Source organism: Orycteropus afer, unplaced genomic scaffold (assembly GCF_000298275.1).
Source record: "Orycteropus afer afer isolate SDZICR_OR568_19922 unplaced genomic scaffold, OryAfe1.0 scaffold00006, whole genome shotgun sequence".
NCBI lineage: Eukaryota > Metazoa > Chordata > Mammalia > Tubulidentata > Orycteropodidae > Orycteropus > Orycteropus afer.
Window position 1 is genome coordinate 8,240,077 of NW_006921593.1, and position 20,865 is coordinate 8,260,941.

The window sequence follows — 20,865 nt, forward strand, 5'->3', positions numbered from 1 at the left end:
TGCATTCTAGATAGTTTCTTCTGACCTATTTTCCAGTTCAGTAACTCTCTCTTCAGCTATGTCTAATCTGCTGTTACACTGTTTATACGAGCTCATCATTTTAGTTAATGAATTTTTCGTTCATGTTTTTCTATTTTTTCTTTTTCAAACCTGCTGCTTTTTTATGTTTTCAGTTTCCTGTAAAAATGTTTAAGCTTTTTTTAAATCCCCTTTAATTAGTAAACCTCAATGTTTTACAGTTTATGTCTGATAGTTCCAGTGTCCAGAGGCTTTGTACTCAGTTTTCTATTTGCTGTTAACACAGATGTGCTTTTTTGTATCTTGACAGCTCATTGTGTGTTAGATATTGTCCTCACTAGTGTGGCTGTAAGACAAATACCACAAGTAGGTGGCTTTGAAGAAAAGAAATTTGTTTTTCTCACAGTTCTGGAGGCTCAGAGTCCAAACCAGGGTCTCAGCCATGTCTATTCCTTCCTTGTCAATTCCTTCCTTGTTGGTAGGCCTGGGCAGTTTTTGGTTCTTAGTAATCATCACGTTCTATCTGTCTTCCCCCAGGGTGTGCTCTTGCCTGTCCCTGTGTCTACACTTCTCTTATGTGTGACTCAGAAGTGAGTAGGTTTAGGATCCACCTTACATTGTCATGACCTAACCTGATTGAATACATTACATTAGCTAGTGATTGCATTACGTTTCATTAGATTACATCCACAGGGAGGGCAGTTTGGATTCCTACACATATATGGGGGAACATAACTCAGTCTAATAAGAAATGTTTTGAAAATCATCATTGAATTAATTTTAAGCCTAGTTGTTATGTGCCTCTGGTGAGAATTTTTGTTCACTTCTGCCAGGACCATGATGGGAAGGCTAGCAGTCTTGGACCTCCTCCATGGAAATTCAAGGCCTGAGCTTCTCTGGGTCACCCAGATGAAAAGAAGTAGGCTTTTGAGGCCTGTGAAAAGGCAAGAGTATTTCCTGTGTGTACTTACTTTTAGGGTACTTTGAGGGCAGTGTACTAGGCTGCCCATCATTGGCAGGCACTAAATGTCAATGCTTTACTCCTTGTCTTTAGAAGTTGCCAGAAATGCAGGCCAGCCCTCAGGCACCTCTACCTGGGTCGTTGTACACCGCAGAGCCAAAGCAGGATCACTGTACACCACGGAGCCAAAGCAAGATGACTGGCCCCTGCAGAGCCAAAGCAGCCCCAGTGCAGATGCCTCGCTTTCTCTTTCTCTCTCTTAGTCTCAGCCATATCTCAACCCAATTTCCCTTTTGTTAGCCCTTTAATGGTTCTATTAAGATTCTTTAAAATGCTTTGCCCAGCTTCTGTAGTCGTTTTCGGCTGGAATTAGTCCAAATGACATAATTGGACATTCTCAGAGGCACAACTCATGATTATTCCCTAGGATAAATTCCTAGGAGTGGAATTTCCAAGTCCAAAGACGTGTACATTTTTAAGGCTCTGAGACATATTGCCAAATGTCTTATAAGAAACTTTGATTATTTTCTTATGTGAATCCTTGGTTCTTCTTTTTCTCTCCTAGTTTTCCACTGGTGTCTTAAGGTCTGTTTATTCCTCTGAGTACCCTAAAGTCTGTGGCAGGTTTTAAATTTGTCACAGATCAGATGTAAAATACGGTTTCTTTATTTTCCCGTGTTTGAATTCAACTTGCTCTCAAGCTTCTGTTTTATTGATGATGGAAAAGAAAACTAATCCTATCATTTCGAGGTAACTCCATTTCTTCCCATTTAAAACTCCATCCCCTTCAGGTCAGCTGCTCACTTAAACCAGGACTTAAATAGACTCTTCTTTGGGAGAGCTGCTCTTCTCCCCACCAAAGACTCTCCCTCTCATATTGCATCTCCCCCAGAACAGAGCCTCGGAGCAAGGGAGAGCCAGCCCCATATCATGGCAGCGGAGGTGGGGTGTCTGGGTGGCCAGCTGCCTCTGGACCCTTCCCACTGTCTGCTGACTCGTCCCACATCCTCATCTTCAGAGTTTTGTCTTCTCTGTGTTCACTGCTCATGTCTTTGGCCCCTGGTGCTCAACTCCAGGCACAATAGCTACCCAATCTGTGCCCTTCTGTCCCCTGAATCCTCTTGTTTACCATACTGTTCAACCTATTGCAGCCTGTTTGGCTGCAGACTAAAAGGTTGGTGGTTCAGGTCTACTCAGCAATGCCTTGAAGGAAGGCCTGCCAATCTCCTTCTGAAAAATCAGCCGTTAGAAGTCCCGTGGAGCTCAGTGTTACCCGTGATACACATGGGCTCTCCTTGGGTCACGATCAGCTCAAAGGCAATTGGTTGGTCAGTCAATTGGCTGGTTCATTGGTTTACCCTGGGTACACAGGAGCTTCAGAATTTCCTACACGCCTGAAGCTGGCCGCGGGTGGCTGAGTGTTATTTTCTGCTCCGTGTCTGCCTACACATCCCTCCACCATTCTGCTTTATTGACCAGGCCACTCTGCAAGTTGTCTCCCCAGTGCCAGGCAGGACGTAAAGCATGCTTCTCTGTTCCCTGCCTGCCCTCAGGCCTGTTGGCAGGATTTCTGTCCCCACATCCAGAATTCCATCCTGAGGAGGAAGATGAGGCTGAAACTTCCTCAGGGGAGGCCTTCTCCAGGCTTTCTCCTCTCCTCCCTCTCTCTTCAGACGTTACCCCCAGGATCAGAAAGAATCCGCCCCCACTTGGGGTTAGAAACTGCTGTGTGGTGGATTGCTTTTATGTGGCCTTTCTCACCATGATCTAGAACTCCCATTAAAGGACTGAGTGTTGTTGTTGTTGTTGTTGTTGTTGTTATGTCCCATTGCGTTGGCTCAGACTCATGGTAACCCGTGTACAACAACAGAACGAAATACTGCCCAGTTCTGCACCAGCCTCATGATCATTGCTAGAACTGAGCCCATCATTGCAGCCACTGTGTCAGTCCATCTCCTTGAGGGCCTCCCCCTTCTTTGCTGACCCTCCACTTTACCAAGCATGATAGCCTTCTCCAGAGAATGGGCCCTTCTGACAACATGATCCAAGTAGGTGAGACAAACCTGGCCCTTCTTGCTTCCGGCTGCACTTCTCCCAGGACACATTTGTTCGTTCTTCTGGCAGTCCATGCTCCTTTCGGTATTCTTCACCAGCACCACAACTCAAAGTATCAACTCTTTTTCTGTCCTCCTTATTCATTGTCCAGATTTCATGTGCATATGAGGCTATTGAAAATACCATGGCTTGCGTTAGGTGCACCTTGGTCTTCAGAGATACAGCCTTGCTCTCACAGCAACATGCAAGCCACCACAGTATGACAAACTGATAGACAAGTGGGGCATGATTGGGTGGGACAATGCAAAGAAGGTATTTGTGGCCCACAGAGGGGATTGGACAGCTTGGTAATAATGCAAATGAGGTGCATGGAACCCTAACGAGGGGATTGGTTAGTTCTGCTACCCACTAGCCTTAAAAGAAAGCTAATCCCAGAGCAGAGGGGGGACCTTGCTAACACCAAGAAGAAGAGACAGGACTGAAGTGTATCCTTTGCACCTGGTGTCACTGTGCTGAGAACCTCCTAGACCCAGGAGGCAGAGAGAGTGAAATCCTTGATACCAGCGATGGTGCAAGACAGTGAGAAACGGCATTAGCTGAATCAGGAGACTCAGTCAATGCAGTGGGCTTCTCAGCCCACAGACAAAGGTGATTGCAGTGGGTGTGCCAATCCATGGAACGAAGGCTGAGTGTCTTCAGAAGGAGGCTTGCTGATGGAGTAGGGTACCTCCAGGCACTTGACGGAGCTAGGCTTGCTAACCCACAGAGTGAGAGAGCTAATCGCTTTTATGCTGAAGCTCGCTGGTAGAGTGAGGTACCTCAACAGTTATTGGTGGAGCTGAATAGCTTTGTAACACTTGTCTGAACAGATCAGAGGCCAGGCCAAGAGCTGAGAGAGGCATGCCTGTGGGCACAGCTGAGAAGACACTGCCCTTATCAAAGCACTGCATCCTGAGTTATTTCTGATCCTGAATTAATATAGCCCGTTACTTCTCTAATAAACCCCGTAATTGTGAGTGTTTGTGAGTTCTGCGTGGCCATCACACAACGAATTATCAATTCAGCAGAGAAGTAGAGAGTGCTGTGGGAGGGACAGCTGGTGTCAGACGTGGTGAAAGATTTGGAGGCCGGAGGCAGGTCTGACCCTCGCCTCATAGGAATCAGCCTCGGGCTGCAGCTGATGGGTATTCTTTCTCCCCCACAGGAAGTTAGATGTGGTCAGAAGCCTCTGCTACTCCATGGTTCCAGAAACTTTTCATTCATATGTAGTGGTTCTCAACCCCAGGTCTACTTCAGAATCAAATACCGATGGAGATCAGTTTAATCAGAGTGGGAGCACACATTGGTCATTGATTTTTGTTGTTGTGAAAATGTAGGTAACACAACATTGGCCAGTTCAACATTTGTCAGTGAGTTGCATTGCATAACCATCACCAGTATCTTTGTGCCAAACTTCCATCCCCAGAAACACATATGTCCCATATCCCCGCTCTTGGAGCTTCCTGTTCCTGAGATCCTACAGTGTTCGTCCTCTCATGACTGACTTCTTCCCGCAGCACCGTGGTTTCAAGGGGCATCCTTGTGGAGCATGGCTCAGGGCCATCCCTCTTTATGGCTGAGTGATCCTCTGTGGTGTGTATGGGCCCCACTTTGTGGCAGCCTTCATCTGCTGGTGGGTGCTTGGATTGTTGCCACCTTGTGTCTGTTGGGAGTAGTGCTGCAGTGACTCTGGGACACAGGCTTGGTCAGAAGCTTCCAGGTGATGCTGGGGGAGCCAGCCTTGAGAACACGGCCTTGTCACCACCTTCTTCTGTCTCCAGGGTTGCCCCACTGTGGTCTTTGACACGTGAAGGAAGGCTTTTGGAGTACAGAAGGTGCTTTGCTCTCTTGGATGTTTGCCTCTCGCACTTGAAATCCCGGCTTTGAGACAGTTGTTTCCCTAGGTGGCTTCAAGAGTATGTTTTATTAGTCACAATTGATAAATCAGTGTCATCTTTGCTTTCTTTCTTCCAGCCCTAATAGCCTCAAGCCCATTTCAAGGCTACAGCTGCCTCTGGAGGAAATGACAAATTCAGGACAGAAAAGCCCATGAGGATATTTGAAAGTATATTAGCATGCTATTTTATTTTACCACTTTCTCACGACCATTGTAGCTGCTGCCAAGTCGGTCCCCCACTCCTGGTGACCCACCAGGAGAGGAAATGCTGCCTTGTCCTCACTGTCCCTTGATTGGCTTGCAGATTGGACCATTGTGATCCACTGGCTTCTCATTGGCTGATTTTTAGAAGCGGATCACCAGGCCTTTCTTCCTGGTCCACTGTAGTCTGGAAGGTCCACGGAAACCAGTTTAGCGTCATAGCAACACACAAGCCTCCACTGACAGACGGGTGGTAGCTGTGTGTGAGATGCCGTGGCTGGCAATTGAACCCAGGTCTCCTGAATGGGAGGCAGGAGTTCTACCACTGAGCCACCAATGTTGTCTTTCATAGGATTGTTGTATTGCTCATCTAGCAGTGAAATGAGCAAGGCCATCAGAAAGCCATCTTCTTACTTGGATCTCATTTGGGCCCTAAAAGTAGCTGCTCCCATTCTTGTTGTGCTTTGGGAAAGCCTAGGAGCCAGTGTTGAGGGGTGTTTGGAGGAAGCGATTAATGAAGCTTGTTGTGTTTCCTGAAGTGGTGTTGTGAGGGGACTGCCCACCAAGTCACTCAGTGGAGAGATTTCTCTTGAGTTGTACTGCTCAAGGGCCTGTGTTGGTCCTAACGAGATCTTTTAGGTAATGTGGGTCAGTCTAGTAATTCTGAGGCTGCAAGAGAGGCTAGAGCTGACTTTGTGGGCCACTCTTGTTAGGATGGCTGGATGGACAGACAGACAGAGCTGTTGCCAAGTTGGTTCCCACCCGCGATGACGTTTTGTGCAACAGAACAAAGTGCTGCCTGGTCTTGTGTCCTCCTCACGCTTGCTGACATATGCCAGCCAATTGTCACAGTTCCTGTGCCAGTCCCTCTCACCTAGGGCCTCCCTCACCCCACTGGGCCTTCCCTTCACCAGACACAACATGCACTACCTCACATATGCAGTCTTCCACCACACTCACCTGGCTTTACCTTACTTTGCTCATTTCCCCTTTGTCCGTTTGTTCTCGTGTGTTTACTTTAACTTCTCTTCTGTCGTGTGGTGCCTGCGTGTACGGAGGATGTTCTAAAGGCTGTTCAAAAGGTTCTCTGCTGCACACGAGGCTCTGTGCACTTCCTTTTTGACAGGACATCATTTGCGTTGCTAGCTTGATGCCATTTTTCAGAGTATGGCCCAAGGGCGTTACCAGATTGGTTCTTACATTAGCCCTGCAGGTTGGAGAGGGATTATCATTCCCTATTTGTAGATACAGAGTCTGTGGGCAGTACAAACAGTTAATGTACTCAGCTGCAGACTGAAGGGTTAGAGCTTCGACTCTCCCCAGAGGTACTGTAGGAGAGAGGCCTGGCAATCTACTTCCCCCAAAAAATTAGTCCTTGAACAAAGGTAAATACTATTACATACATAATGTGGCAATAACAGTTATAACAATAGTCTGAGTGGGCGCATAGATAGCTGTGCAAGCTGGACGGGAGGGGGAAGGGCAGTGGGACCACACCCACGAATATATGTAGGTTTGACGGGATATCTCTATCTGTGTATTTACTTGTGCTGCAAATATACCCGTGAATATAGTAGCGCATACAGGGAGCAAAGTTATGAAAACTTCTTAGCCATAACCAGACACCTTGAGGGAATGAGTTGCTGGGCTGGGGGCTTAGGACCATAGTCTTGGGGGACTTTAAGGAAAATTGGCATAACATAGTCCACAAAGACAGTGTTGTACATCCTACTTTGATGAGTAGCTGCTGGGATCTTAAAAGCTTGCAGGTGACCATCTAAGGTACAGTTATTGGTCTCTGTTTATCTGGAGCAAAGAAGAGTGAAGAAAATTAAAGACACAGGAAGCAGTTAGTCAAAGGACTGATGGACCACATGGACCCCATCCTCCAGGACCCTGAGACCAGAGGAACTAGATGGTGCCTGGCTGCCATTACCAACCAGTCTGGAAGGAATCAGTAGGAGACCTTGGACCAAGTGGGAGAAAAATGTGAAACAAAACTCAACATCATAAAAAAGACCAGATTTACTGGTCTGATAGAAACTAGTGGAACCCCTGAGACTATGGCTCCTAGCCACCCTTTAGTTCTAGAACCCAGCTCACCTCCTTGGCTCAACTTTCAGCCAAATAGACAGGCCTGTAAGGGGAACAGTAACAACAGGGAGGCAGCATTCCTTACAGCAATCAACCAACCAGATCCAAAGGGCAGCATTTGCCCAGGGGTAAAGCTCAGAAAGCCGGAAAGGACAGGAAAGAAGAACCAAGGGGAACAGAAATTGCAGGAAGAGGTTGGGAAGCGTGCTGTTACCTTGTGGGAATTGCAGTCAATGTCACCAGCCATAATGTGTAGGAATAGTTGAATGGAAAATCAATTTGCTCTGTAAACTTTCACCCAAATCACACTAAAAAATTTAAAAAAAAAAAAATTCAGCCATTGAAGACCCTATGCAGCCTAGCTCCTCTGGCCCACACGGGGTCTCTGTGAGTCGAAATGGAGTCAACAGCAGCTGGACTGATTGCAAATTTCCTCTGTGTAAACCGTTTTTAGCTCAGGGCTGGACCAACACAGCCGATGGATATAGCTTGCTCATTCACATTATGGATCTTTCCTCTTTCTCTCTTCCTAAAACATTCACCTAACGACAGCTGACCAGACACTGTGTATGCGTGTGTGCGTGTGTGTGTGTGTGTGTGTGAGAGAGAGAGAGAGAGAGATGCTGATAGTGGCTTCATGTGTCACCACTTCTTAAGGACTCTCTCTGCTTTTACAAAAATATTCTGTGTAGGATAGTTTGCAGATCAGTTTCTTGAAGCCTGAAGAAAATCTGATTAGCAAAGAACAAAAGCATCAATGCCGAGATCCCTTGTAGGAAATATCGTACCTGAGTACCTGAGAGTTCCAGTATGGTCTTTGTTTATTCTGACTAGCCCAGCCAAGGAAATGCCTTTGTGACTGCTAACTGAAGTCCCTACCAGCATGGTCTGCATCTGCTAGAAATCACACTCAGGAGAGATGCTTGTACCCTTTATCCTCCTAACGGAGAGGCTCTCGGTCCCAGCAGCTCGCTTCCCCGACGGGAGGAAGTCGTTACGGTATGAATTATCTTTCCAGCAGCAAAAGTGGATTTGCTACCTCCACTGAACAGGCTGGGCGCCGACCTCTGGGCCCCATTTTCCAGTGAGATATTTGTGTGCTGGATACAGCCTTCGATTTTTAAAAAGGTACTTAGGCCTTTGGTATTTATATGTCTAGCAGACGCAAATGGGACTCTGAGTGTTAAATCACAGTGCTGGGCTAGTTGAGGAGTCCATGCACGTCAGCCAAGTCCTTCCCCAAAATTGTATTTTTAGTGTTTAGCAGCTGCAAGTTCCCAGAAATCTTCAATGTGGGACCACTTATCCCACCCGGCGAGAGAGCTCTGAGCCGCTGCCAGTTTTCACTGATCTTGTTGGGGAGGTGGTATGATACCTACAGCCCCGCCGTCTGTCAGCATGTCATACTGCAGTGACTGGCGTGGTGCTGTGACACTGTAAGCTGTGTCACTGGTATTTCAAATACCAACAGGTTTCCACAGTGCGTCTAGATCCAGGCTGACCAGGAAGAAAGGCCTGAATCTGCTTCTGAAAATTAGCCAATGAAACCCTGTGATTCACAGCAGAAGACTGTCTGCTACAGGGCTGTGGGGTGGGCCCCCGAGGTTGGAAGGCAGTACACAGCAGCTGCAATGATGGGCTCAAACGTACAATGATTATGAAGTTGGTACAGGACCGAGCAATGTTTCGTTCTGTTACCCAGAAGGTGGTGCACCGTGAGTTAGAGCGAGTTCCACGGCAATTAACAACAGTGATACCTAGGAGGGATGTGGGGTCAAACATGCGGGGTTGATTCTCGCATCTCACGTGCCTGTGTCTGTCCTTGGGCAGTTCACTTAAGCTCTGAACCTCAGTTTCTCCATCGAGAAAGTTGAGCCTCTTAGTATCTGCCAAGTAGAGCTGCAGCAAGGGTCAGAGACAATTGTGAATTGTCTTAATACAGTACCAGGTGTGAAGGGATGCTCAGGACAGGGTATCGGTGGTCCAGGTGCTGTGGCAACTCCTGCCATTCTCTCCCCTGCCCTGCCTTTGGGTCCCCCGACACAGCAGTCCTGCCTGCGTCAGAAGGTGATGGGAGATGGCCAACACCCAAATCAGGCACTTGTTCTAGTTGTTAGAAAATGGCCTCAAAGAATTCACAGGGGAAGGGATGCAACAAAATGCACAGAATTAAACTACCAATTGCCAGAAAAGGTGACCTGAAACCCAGGGCTCTCAAGTCAATTCTGACCCACAGCATCCCTAGAGGACAGAGTGGAACTGCCCACAGGGTCTCCAAGGCTGTCAATCTTTACAGAAGCAAAGCCCAAACCACACCCACTGCCATGGAGTCCATTCCGACCCACAGAGCCCCTAGAGGGCAGAGTGGAACTGCCCCAGAGGGTTTCCAAGTCTGCAGTCTTTACAGAAGCAAAGCCCAAACCACACCCACTGCCATGGAGTCCATTCTGACTCACAGCGCCCCTAGAGGGCAGAGTGGAACTGCCCCAGAGGGTTTCCAAGTCTGCAGTCTTTACAGAAGCAAAGCCCAAACCACACCCACTGCCATGGAGTCCATTCTGACTCACAGCACCCCTAGAGGGCAGAGTGGAACTGCCCCAGAGGGTTTCCAAGTCTGCAGTCTTTACAGAAGCAAAGCCCAAACCATACCCACCGCCATGAAGTTGACCCTAACTCACAGCGCTCCTAGAGGGCAGAGTGGAACTGCCCCAGAGGATTTCCAAGGCTGTAGTCTTCATAGAATCAATGGCCAAACCACACCCACTGCCATGGAGTTGATTCTGACTCACAGTGCTCCTAAAGGACAGAGTAGAACTGCCCCATAGAGTTCCTAAGTTCGTTATCATTACAGAAACAAACTGCCACATCTTTCTCTCACGGAGATGCTGGTGTATTTGAACCGCCAACCTTTAGGTTAGCACTCAAGCATTTAACCACTTTGTTACCAGGGCTTCTAAAACCAAACTAAAAATACCCAGTGCTGGTTGTACCGCAGCAACAAAATTTGCCGAAATTCACGCAGAGACAGTGTGGTACGAGGTCTGTCCTTTCCTTGCGAATGCAGCCTGGGGTTTGAAAGGTACTCAGCAGATGGGCATTTAGCTGAAGCAGAGCCAATGCAGAGAAAGTGGCAGGTGTTTGAGGTCAAGGGGAGAGAGCGGCAGCTGCCACCCGAGGCCGGCCAGCTGGAATGTGGGTGGACGAAGTGGGCTAAGCTCCTGATCCCTGGGCCATAAACCAGACAGCTACAAATTGGGAGACATGGCCCCAGAGAACAGAGGCCCGTGGGCAGCTGGGGCCTAGGAGAGCAGCGGGGTGGAAGGCAGACAGGGCAAGGTGAGGGGCAGACTCCACACTGCCGTCCTCTCCTAGGTCCCCAGGGCAGCCTAGGCTTGCAGTGACAGGCTCACAGCCAGAAGGAGCTCTTCCCTGAAGAGGAACGAGGGTGGAGGGAAGCCGCTTCCCCATAGGGGTGACTCTGAAGGCAGCTGGTCACCTAGTCTTTAGGGAGCTGGCGGGCAGAGTGCCCCAGTTCTGCGTCCTAGAGGCCCCCACACACGGGGGCCCACCTGCAGTCGGATAACCCATGCACCCCACAAACCGCGCTTCCTACAACAACGACAGAGTAGAGTTGGCTTGTTCACTGGGACTGTGTCACGTGGGTTTCTGTATCTTCAAAGACTTGAGACTTAGTCTGACGGGGGCTTCCTGAATTGTATCATATACTTGGCTAGGTTGACAAATGCATGAGTGAATGTCATCCCTATTATAAACCATCCCGTGCAAACAATAATAAAACCACCAGTTGTCACTGAGTTTATTCTAACTCACAGTGACCCCGTGTGTGTCAGGATAGAGCTATGCTCCATGGGGTTTTCAGTGGCTGGCGTTTTGGAGGCAGATTGCCAGGCCTTTCTTCCAAGGCACCTGTTTGGGGACTTGAACCTGTAACTTCACAGTTCCGTTCTGATGGTAGACTTGAACCTGTCACTTCACAGTTCCGTTCTGATGGTAGACTTGAACCTGTCACTTTACAGTTCCATTCTGACACACATGGGGTTGCCACGAGTTGGAATTGTCTTGATGGTAACTGTTTTTGTTATTTTTAATATAGTATTGTTCACGAGGAACCTGTCCATAGACCAGGAGGCTGTCATTCAAACAGAGCAAGGGGATACCGCATGGTTTAAAATCAGTCAAGGTTCTGTCTTTTCACCATATTTGTTCAATCTGTATGCTAAGCAAATAATCTGAGAAGCTGGACTATATGAAGGAGAACGTGGCATCAGGACTGGAGGAGGAAGAATCATTAACAACCTGCAATATGCTGACGACACAACTTTGCTTGCTGAAAGTGAGGATGACTTGAAGTACTTACTGATGAAGATTAAAGACTGCAGTCTGCAGTAGGGATTGCACCTCAATATAAACAAAACAAAAATCCTCATAACTGGACCTATAAGCAGCATCATGATAAATGGAGAAAAGATTGAAGTTGTCAAAAACTTCGTATTACTTGGTTCTACAGTCAACACCAATGGAAGGAGCAGTCAAGACATCAGATAATGTACAGCACTGGGCAAATCTGCTGCCAAAGACCTCTTTCAAGTGCTGAAGAGCAAAGATGTCTCCTTGAAGACTAAGATGCAACTAACCCAAGCCATGGTATTTTCAGTTGCCTCATATACATGTGACAGCTGGACAATGAATAAGGAAGACTGAAAAAGAGTTGATGGTTTTGAGTTGTGGTGTTGGTGAAGAATGCTGAAAGTATCATGGACTGCTAAAAGAACTAACAAATCTGTCCTGGAAGAAGTGCAGCTAGAATGCTCCTTGGAAGAGAGAATGGCCAGACTTTGTCTCACCTACTTTCGTCATGTTGTCAGAAGGGATCCTTCGCTGGAGAAGGATGTCATGCTTGGTAAAATGGAGGGTCAGCAAAAGAGAGGGAAGGCCCTCAATGAGATGGATTGACGCAGTGGCTGCAAGAGTGGGCTCAGGTGTAGCAAGGACTGTGAGGCTGGCACAGGACCAGGCAGGGTTTCATTCTGTACATAGGGTCACTATGAGTTGGAGATGACTCCATGGCACCTAACAACAACAGCATGTTAGGAGGTAATAACAATAAACCTAGGTAGCGGACATGGAGAAACTGTGGACAGTAACTTGCAGTTTCTCATCGGGTGGTCACGGCTGGCTCAGTGAGAAGATGATGTTTGAGCAAAGACTGGTAGAAGGTGGGGGGAAGGAGCTATATGCATGAACGACATGGGAGAGCCAAGCAGACAGAAGCTGGCACACTCTGCCGCTGCAGAGAGGACAAGGAGAGGAGGTCTGAGAAGTCACCGGAACACAGACCATGTAGACGGAACTGTAGGCTTTGTGAGACCCTGGCTCTGACTCAGTCCAGTGGGACTCCCTAGAGTGTTTCAGGTGGAAGTGGGGTCTGGTCTGCTGAGCCCTCTCACCGCCCTCTCTTTGCTCATCTGTCTTCCTCGCTCCCCTGTCTCAGCTGGAGCTGCTGTGTGTGTGGCATATACTTTGTGCAACAGTAAAGTAATTCTTTTTAATCTGTTCTTCTTCTCTATAATGGAGCTATTAGGCTTTGGCAGATCCCTTAATATGATTATCATTTTGAATGATCTTGAATTGAGATGTTTGCACTGATGTTGGTAATAGCAGCTGAGTCTGAAGGATGAGGCTACAGACGCATGTGCCAGGGCCGCCTTATCATCTCTGCGTGGCACCAACAGGGTGGTTCACATGGCTGGACAGGTGGTAGGATGCCTCTGAGGGGACAGAGTGCCAGGCTGGGCCGTTGGTTTACTCATCATAACAAGGAGTGTGGCTACAAGTCCCAGATCCCTGAAGCTGCCCACATAGGGGCTACCCGTTGCCCTCAATCAACTCCAAGTTGAACTGTGCTCCACGGGTTACAGTGGCTGGTTTTTTGCTCGGGTGGCTGTCTGTAGGAGAACCAGGGGCTGCTTCTCCTGATCGGAGAGGATGCTACTGCCATGGTCAGGCCAGTCATCATTCAGAATTCAAAGCAGTCCTTCAGATGAACTTGCGGGCAGCTTTGGTTGGCCTAGCCATGGGTGAGGATCTATTGTTTAATTATTTTGTCTCCAAGACACTCCCCGATCATACATGAACCACCTGGCAGGAACCTTGCTCAGCCCCCAGAACTGAGGGGAAGGCCGGCGCCCTGTGTCTAGGTCCTTCCCTTCCAAGGGAGGGTGCCCCCTAGGAGCTGGTCTTGGACTGAAACAGTGCTCTTGTACTCCTCCGGGTACGTGGCTGACTTAGAACCGTGGCCTTGGGACACCTGTTCGCAGGACACCAGCAGCCATTGTTCTGGCTCTCACCATGCCTCTGCTGCATTGGGACCAGCCTCCTGCCCTTGCTTTCCCGGTTCTGCTGGCCGAGCACAAGGACACGGCCTCCTGTGGGCCTCCCGTGGGCTGCTGTCTTGCCCTGGCTTCGTGAAACAAGGAAGCTCTTAGGGAATTCTCAATCCTGTTAGAGATCTCAGGGTGTCTAAGGATGGGACCTGGCCCAATGTACTGAATAGAGTGGCTCCCAGGCAGCTGGGGGACCAAGGGGCACTGCCAGTGTGAGTCTTTCCCTCCTCGTCACCCACAGCCAGAAATAACTGGCAGATCAACCCAAGTTAGAGTAAGACATCAGGCCGCCTGGCAGGGAAATGTGAGCTAAAGGGCAGGTGGGTATCTGCAGGGAAGGAGCCGGTCTGCTCGCCCTGGACGGCAGAGTAGACGTCTCCACCCCTTCTCCTCTTCTTCCTCCACCACCCCTCCCCTACCTCCCTGCACCCCTCCCCCCTTCCCTTCTCTGGTCCCTCTCTGCACCCCTCTCCTTTCTGTTCTTCCCTTCCCACTCTCCCCATCCCCTGCTCCTCCTTCCCTCTCTTCATTCCATCCTCTGTCTCTCCCTCTTGGCCTCACATTGCATTTCTCTCCTCCCTCCCCCTCATCTCTTCCCTCCCTCCCTCCCTCCCTCCTCCTCCCTCTGCTCCCTCTTTCCAACACTAGCTAGAGCCCACTCCCTGCTGTCCTGGGTTCGGTTCCAGCCAGGCAGCTTGTCCCTGGGGCATCGCCGAGCCCTTCCCAGCTGGAGCCGTCACCCAGGTTAGTTACGCCCATTCATTTATCACAGGCTGCTCTGGGTCAGGCTTTGCGCTGGTCCTGGGGAGACACCAGAAGTCAGGGGGCCGGCTGCGCGGCTCTCCAGGGGCTGACAGTCCACAGGAGACTGGCTCCCAGGGCCACTGCTGTACAGATGCACCTCCCTGAGCCCCATCTTTGTGAATCTGACCCATGATTCTGAGTGGACCTAGGAATGCACATTTTCTGAGGACCCCAGTAGGCCTGGACTCATCCTTGAGAAATGCTGTCTGGGCCCCAAACCAGCACTTAGAGAGGGTTTGCTGATTGACTGTTCCCTGTGCCTGGGCTGTTCCCAGGGTGCCTTGAGAGACTGGGAATTTTCCAGTGTGGGAGCAGGCTCTCAATTACATACGCAGGTTAACATGGTAGGTGTTCGGCCTGTGCAGAGGCTTTTGGTGAGATTGTTCTAATATCACAGAATTTCTTGTGCTGGGTCGGCAGCCGCTCTCTAGAAAAGCTGAGTTCACACCACGGCTGCCTCTGGCCTCTCCTTCTCAGTGACTCTGGCACACCCAGGACCGCCCTCACAGTGTGGCCAGCATTTCCACATGGCCTGGGGGGCCCTGGATTTAAGCCGTCCCACAGTGAATCGTCCACACAGTCTACTGCTTCTGACTGTGCGATAAAGCATTTTTGTTTTTGTTTTTTCTTCTGAGTCATAAGTAGGAAGGGTTGGTGTCTTAGGGTTTTCTAGAGAAACAAAACCAGGGAGATGTGTATTTTATACACACACACACACACACACACACACACACATATATGTACACACATATGTATCGCTGTATGTAAAACTAAACCGAGCTCACTGACATCAAGTTGATTCCAATTCATAGCGACTCCCATTGGCTTTCCGAGGCTATAAATCATTATGGAAGTAGATTGCCCAGTTTTCCTGCCCCAGAGTGGCTGGTGGGTTTGAACTGCCAGCCTTCTGGTTAGCAGTCAAATGCCTTAGGCACTATGCCCCGAGAGTTCCTATCAAAGTGTATGCCAATGATATTATAGATATACTATGCATATATACAAAATACAATACATATAACCTGTTGCCATCAAGTCAGTTCCAACTATGGTGACCATGTGTATTACAGAGTAGAACTGTCCCATAGGATTTTCTTGGCTGTGAGTGGGCAATCTGCTTCCATAGAGATACCGCCTCGGAAACCCAAGGAGGGGTTGCTATGAGTTGGGTCCGACTCGACGGCAGTGAGTTTGGGTTTTGGTTTTAATTTTTGCAGGAGTAAGTCCCCAGGCCTTTGTTCCGTGGCATTGCCAGGTGGATACCGACCACCAACCTCAATTAGTAGCCGAGCACAGACTATTTGTGTCACTCAGGGACCATATAGATAGAGAGAGAGAGCGACATTCACTTCAAGGGACTGGCTCACACGGTTGTGGGCACTGGCAGGGCCAAAATTTGTTGGTCATGAGGCTGGGCTTCCTGCAGGCTTGTGTCCTGTGATCCACACACAGTTCAGGCAGCAGAAAGAATGCAAAGTGGAGAAAGAGGGCAAGTTCTGCCAAAATATCTATTTACAGTCTGCAGGCCCAACACATCCTAAGGAAACTCCCTTGTCAACTGAGTGACACATTGCATTACATTACATTCTGGAAGGTGATTGCATCACATCACAGAACAGCAGCTAGACTAGTGTTTGGCCAAACCTCTGGGAACCATAGCCTAGCCAAGCTGACATATAAATTTAACCATCATAGTTGGTATGTCTTGCAGTTGTCATTTGGTTGCAGAGGACAGATGTCTATCTGTTGTTGTTGTTGTTGTTACGTGTCGTCAAGTCGGACCTGACTCATAGCAACCCTTCCTTGGGTTTCCGAGAGGGTATCGCTATGGAAGTAGATTGCCAAACCTTCCTTCCAAGGAGTGGCTGGTGCGTTTGACTGGTTAGCAGTCAAGTGCCTTAGGCACTACACTACCAGATGTCTGTCTAACATCAGTTAGGTAAAGGAGGACTCCCTATAAAGACACAAGAGACTCTCCTGCAATCCAGGAGCAGAGAGCAGAGCCAGGCTTCTCAGCAGGTGGAAGGTCAAGGTCACCAGGCAGCTGCATTTCACATGGCCTCACGCCTCACTGTGCCTCGTCTTCCTCTGCACACTGGCTTCTCTGCACAATTGTCCAACTGCTAGGGGCCACCATAAACAACAACAACAAAAAAAAAAACACAAGCTCGCTGATTCTGGTTCATGGCGACCCCATGTGTTACAGGGTAGACCTTCTCCATAGGAGTCTGTTGACCAGAATCGTTATGGAAGCAGACCACCACCAGGTCTTTCTTCGCAGTGGAGCTGGGGGAGTTAGAGTTGCCTTTACGTTAATAGCTGAGCATAAACTGTTTGCATCACCCAAGGAAAGTGGTGGCCCGACAGATCTAGGAGATACTATGTCAATTCCAAGTTTTAGAAAAACAAGCAAAAAATTTTGCCCTCTTTCGGGATGGATGCTCATTTCTGCGGCCAGGGCATGGGCTCTCACAGTGCTTTTCCAGGTGAGGCATCTGCTGCGGGGTACTGATTGGCAATGCAGCTGTAGCTACCCCCAGTATAGGCTGTATGGGGCACAGCTGCACCAGCAGAAGGCAGGCATCCCGTTACCTAGGCTTGATGGTCTGAGCTTCCTTCTACTGCTTGAGGAGGGCACTGTGGACGGGCTGCCCAGTGAGATGGTCCACATGCATCATTTATTGCCCACCGTGTACAGTGGGCGCCGTCATTGCTTCTCTCATTCAGTCCACACAACAGGACTCTGGAGATTTACCTGAGACCCAGGGAGCTTCATTCACTTGGCCAAAGTCACACAGTTTGGTAGCAGAGCTCAAATTCAGGTGACCAGTACGAGTTGTTGTCAACGCTGACTCCTGGTGCTGCCAGGTGCGTCAGAGTAGAATTGCTCTCCAAAGGGTTTTCAGTGGCTCGTTTTCTGGAACTAGATCACCAGGCCTTTCTTCCAAGGTTCCTCTGGGTGGATTTGAAACTCCAAGCACATTCACACGTTGTAGCATGTGTCAGGGCTTCACTTTTCTCTATGGCAGAGTAATGTTCCATTGTCTGTATGGGCCACATGGTTGATACCCACTCATCTGTTGATGAGCAGCTAGGGGTGTCTCCACCTGTTGACCGTTGGCGAGAAGGGCTGCGATGAACACTGGTGTACAGGTTTGTTTGTGTTCCTACTTTCAGTTCTTTTAGGATATATAAGTAGGCTTGGAATCACTGGGCCATATGGTAGTTTGATGTGTTACTCTTTTCCACACCACCTGTACCATTTTGCATTCCCACCAGCAGTGGATGCTGGCTGCATTTTCTCCGTATCTTCATTGACACCTGTTGCTCTCCATTTTTTTGACCATAGCTGGTAGCATAGTGCCTAAGGCACTTAACTGCTAACCAGAAGGCTGGCGGTTCAAACCCACCAGTCACTCCTCGGAAGGAAGATGGGGCAATCTACTTCCATAGTGATACTGCCTCGGAAACCAAAGGAGGGGTTGCTATGAGTGGGTCTGACTCAACGGTACATAACAACAACAGTCTGATGGCAGTGAGGCGATATCTGCCTGTGATTTTGATTCGCATTTCCCTAATGACTAATGATAGGCACTCTGGTAGCATAGTGCCTAAAACATTTGACTGCTAACCAGAAGGCTGGTGATTCAAACTCACCAGCCACTCCTCGGAAGGAAGATGGGGCAATCTACTTCCATAGTGATACTGCCTCAGAAACCCAAGGAGGGGTCGCTGTGAGTTGGGTCCAACTCGACGGCACATAACAACAACAACAACGACTAATGATAAGAGCTCTGGTGGCACAGTGGTTAAGCACTTGGCTGCTGTAGGACATATCGGTGGTTCGAATCCACCAGCCGCCTCTTGGGAGAAAGATGTGGTAAATTGGCTCCCGTAAAAATATACAGCCTTAGAAACCCTCTGGGGCAGTTCTACCCTATAGGGTCACTATGAGTTGGAATCAAAGGCAGTGGATTTTTTTTTTTTTTAATGATGCCAAACCTCTTTTCATGTGCTTGTTGTCCATTTGTATATCCTCTTTGGTAAAATGTCTATTCAAGTCCTTTGCCCATTTTTTGATTGCATTGGTTTTGTTGTTGAGTTGTAGGAGCTCTTTATATATGATGGATTGGGTCCCTTCCATTTGACCTTCCCCTCTCTAGTTTCCCTTCACACTCCTAGCTTGTTAAAGCTCTCCTCATTTCCTGAGATCGGGAGTGGACTCATCTTGTTCCTCACCTCTCAGCTTCTCTGAGACCACCCCTGGGACCTCATGCTGTCACACAGCTATCACTAGGAGCGTGGTGAGCACTCCAGAGCAAGGGTCCCAGTTTTCAGGTTTGTATTCACCATCTGCTACTTGAAGCCAGTCCTTGTCCAGTCTACAGAGAAGCCAGGTTATTCCCAGTACCTCTGAATCCCCTGCTTTCTTTGAAACCAAAAGGTAGCTTTACAGAAAGACGGGGCGTGGGAATGGAGGGCCTTCAGGGAAACTCTTGAATTTGCAGTAGTGTAACCCAGCTCAGACCTCAGTAAGCTTAGCATCTCTTTCTCCCACAGGACACCTGCCATGATTGGCTGCTCCTTCGTGGTCAACAGGAAGTTCTTCGGTGAAATTGGTCTTCTTGACCCTGGGATGGATGTTTACGGAGGAGAAAATATAGAACTTGGAATTAAGGTTGGTGACACGCCTCCCTTTCATCTTGGTTTCTTCATGTTTGTGCACAGAGCTGGTGAGTCACCCTTGATGTGCACCAAATGCTTCTTGCGGCAGATGCAGAATACCTGGTGGCACAAATGATTAAACACTTGGCTGCTAACCAAAAGGTTGGTGGTTCAAACCCGGCAGATGGGTCTGTGGGAGACAGAGCTGGTGATCCGCTTCCATAAGGACTGTAGCCTAGGGAATTATGGAGCAGTCCACTCTGTCATGTGGGGTCACTGGGTGTCTAAAATTGACACGATGGCAGCTAACAACAGCAGTGACGTAGCTGATGCATTGACAAACTCCTTTACTTCAGCCCCGCTTCTGAGGGATGTTTGAACAGGTTGTTACCCCTCTTAAAAGAGGGTAATATTGGACTCAGAGAAGACACAATATTTGCCTCATGACTCTGTGACCCATTTGTGACATTAGCCAGAGAGTTTGGTTCCCAGTCCTATTCAGTGTAGTTCTCTCCTTACATGTTTCTCGAACTTAAATTATAGTCACTTCCTGTTACTTGTGGTGGTTCCATAGTCACCGGCTGAACCATAGATCCAGGGAAAATGCAGGATCAGTTTCCTGCAACCCTGCGGTTACAGTATTTCCATCAGCCAATCAACACGTCCCTTTTTCTGTGCATGTTTATGTTTAAAGACCCCTTAGTTAACATTTATGGTTGACTTATTGACCTTGAACTCATGGCCAGCAGCACTCTGACTCAGGCCTGAAGGACGCTCCTCTCACACACATTTTCTCCGTAAGGCACATGGCAGCCTTCTCGTGCTTAGGAACGCAAGACAGCCCTTCAGCACTGTGCGTGGGGCCAGTTTAAACAGCAAAATCACCAACTAACGGCACAGAAATGCAAAACACGCAGCACAAGATACGCTGTGAGAAGGACCCTTGTTTGCAGAAGAAGAGGAGAAAGAAGCCAGGGCTGGTTCACCCTCAGCTGGGAGCGTGCACGTCAGGTGACTCTGATTTTTCATTGTCCTGTGCATGTGCACAATTGACCCAAACCATCACAAGCCTTCAGTTGGAGATGACAAGTAAATTTCAGCAAGTGGACGAATTCACAAATACAGAATCCACGAATAATGAGGCTCTGCTTTATCTCCTTAAAGTGCTATTTCCATGACACGTATTTGGACAGTTCCTGTCCATCAGAGAATCATAAGATGCCAGAGAGGGGAAAGGCCACGCTCTGTGGGGCCCCCTGTCCTCAGAAAAGCTTCTTGGAGAGGAGCATGGTGAGGAGGAAGCCCCCACCCAGATCAGCTCCACCTTTATAGATTTTATATCCTGAGTCGTGCTGAGGATTTTGTTTGAAAAAAAGGATTCTACTGTAAAAATAAACAAATGCAAAACAGAAGCTGGCAACTGTTGATGTCCAGCTTTTTCACTGTAGAGTTCAGGGAACCGGTGATGGGACTCGCAGAACCTGGTAACCAGTTAGTGGCAGATATGCTGTGGCTGGGGTAGCGTCTCTCACGATGCTGTGATTGTATGCTCTGGAGGGGAGGCCAGGCTGGGTCTGTGTGTCTGCTGCCCTCTGTCCCGAACCATCGCGTCCTTGGATCCCTGGGAAACAGACTTGTTGGAAACAACTCAGGTCACGGTTACAAGGCTTAACATTTATTGAATTTCTTCTGCCTTCCTTCACTGCATTCTCATCTTTCTTCTAACC

General features: G+C 48.6%; 1 protein-coding gene across 1 annotated transcript in view; it reads left to right on the plus strand.

Annotated features, from left to right (window-relative positions):
* GALNT17 (polypeptide N-acetylgalactosaminyltransferase 17) overlaps nt 1-20,865 on the plus strand; it is a 501,273-nt gene that overhangs the window by 392,405 nt on the left and 88,003 nt on the right. The window contains exon 6 of the mRNA XM_007940592.2: nt 19,034-19,151. Within this exon, the coding sequence (XP_007938783.1) occupies nt 19,034-19,151 (118 nt within the window). The remainder of the gene's footprint in view (nt 1-19,033; nt 19,152-20,865) is intronic.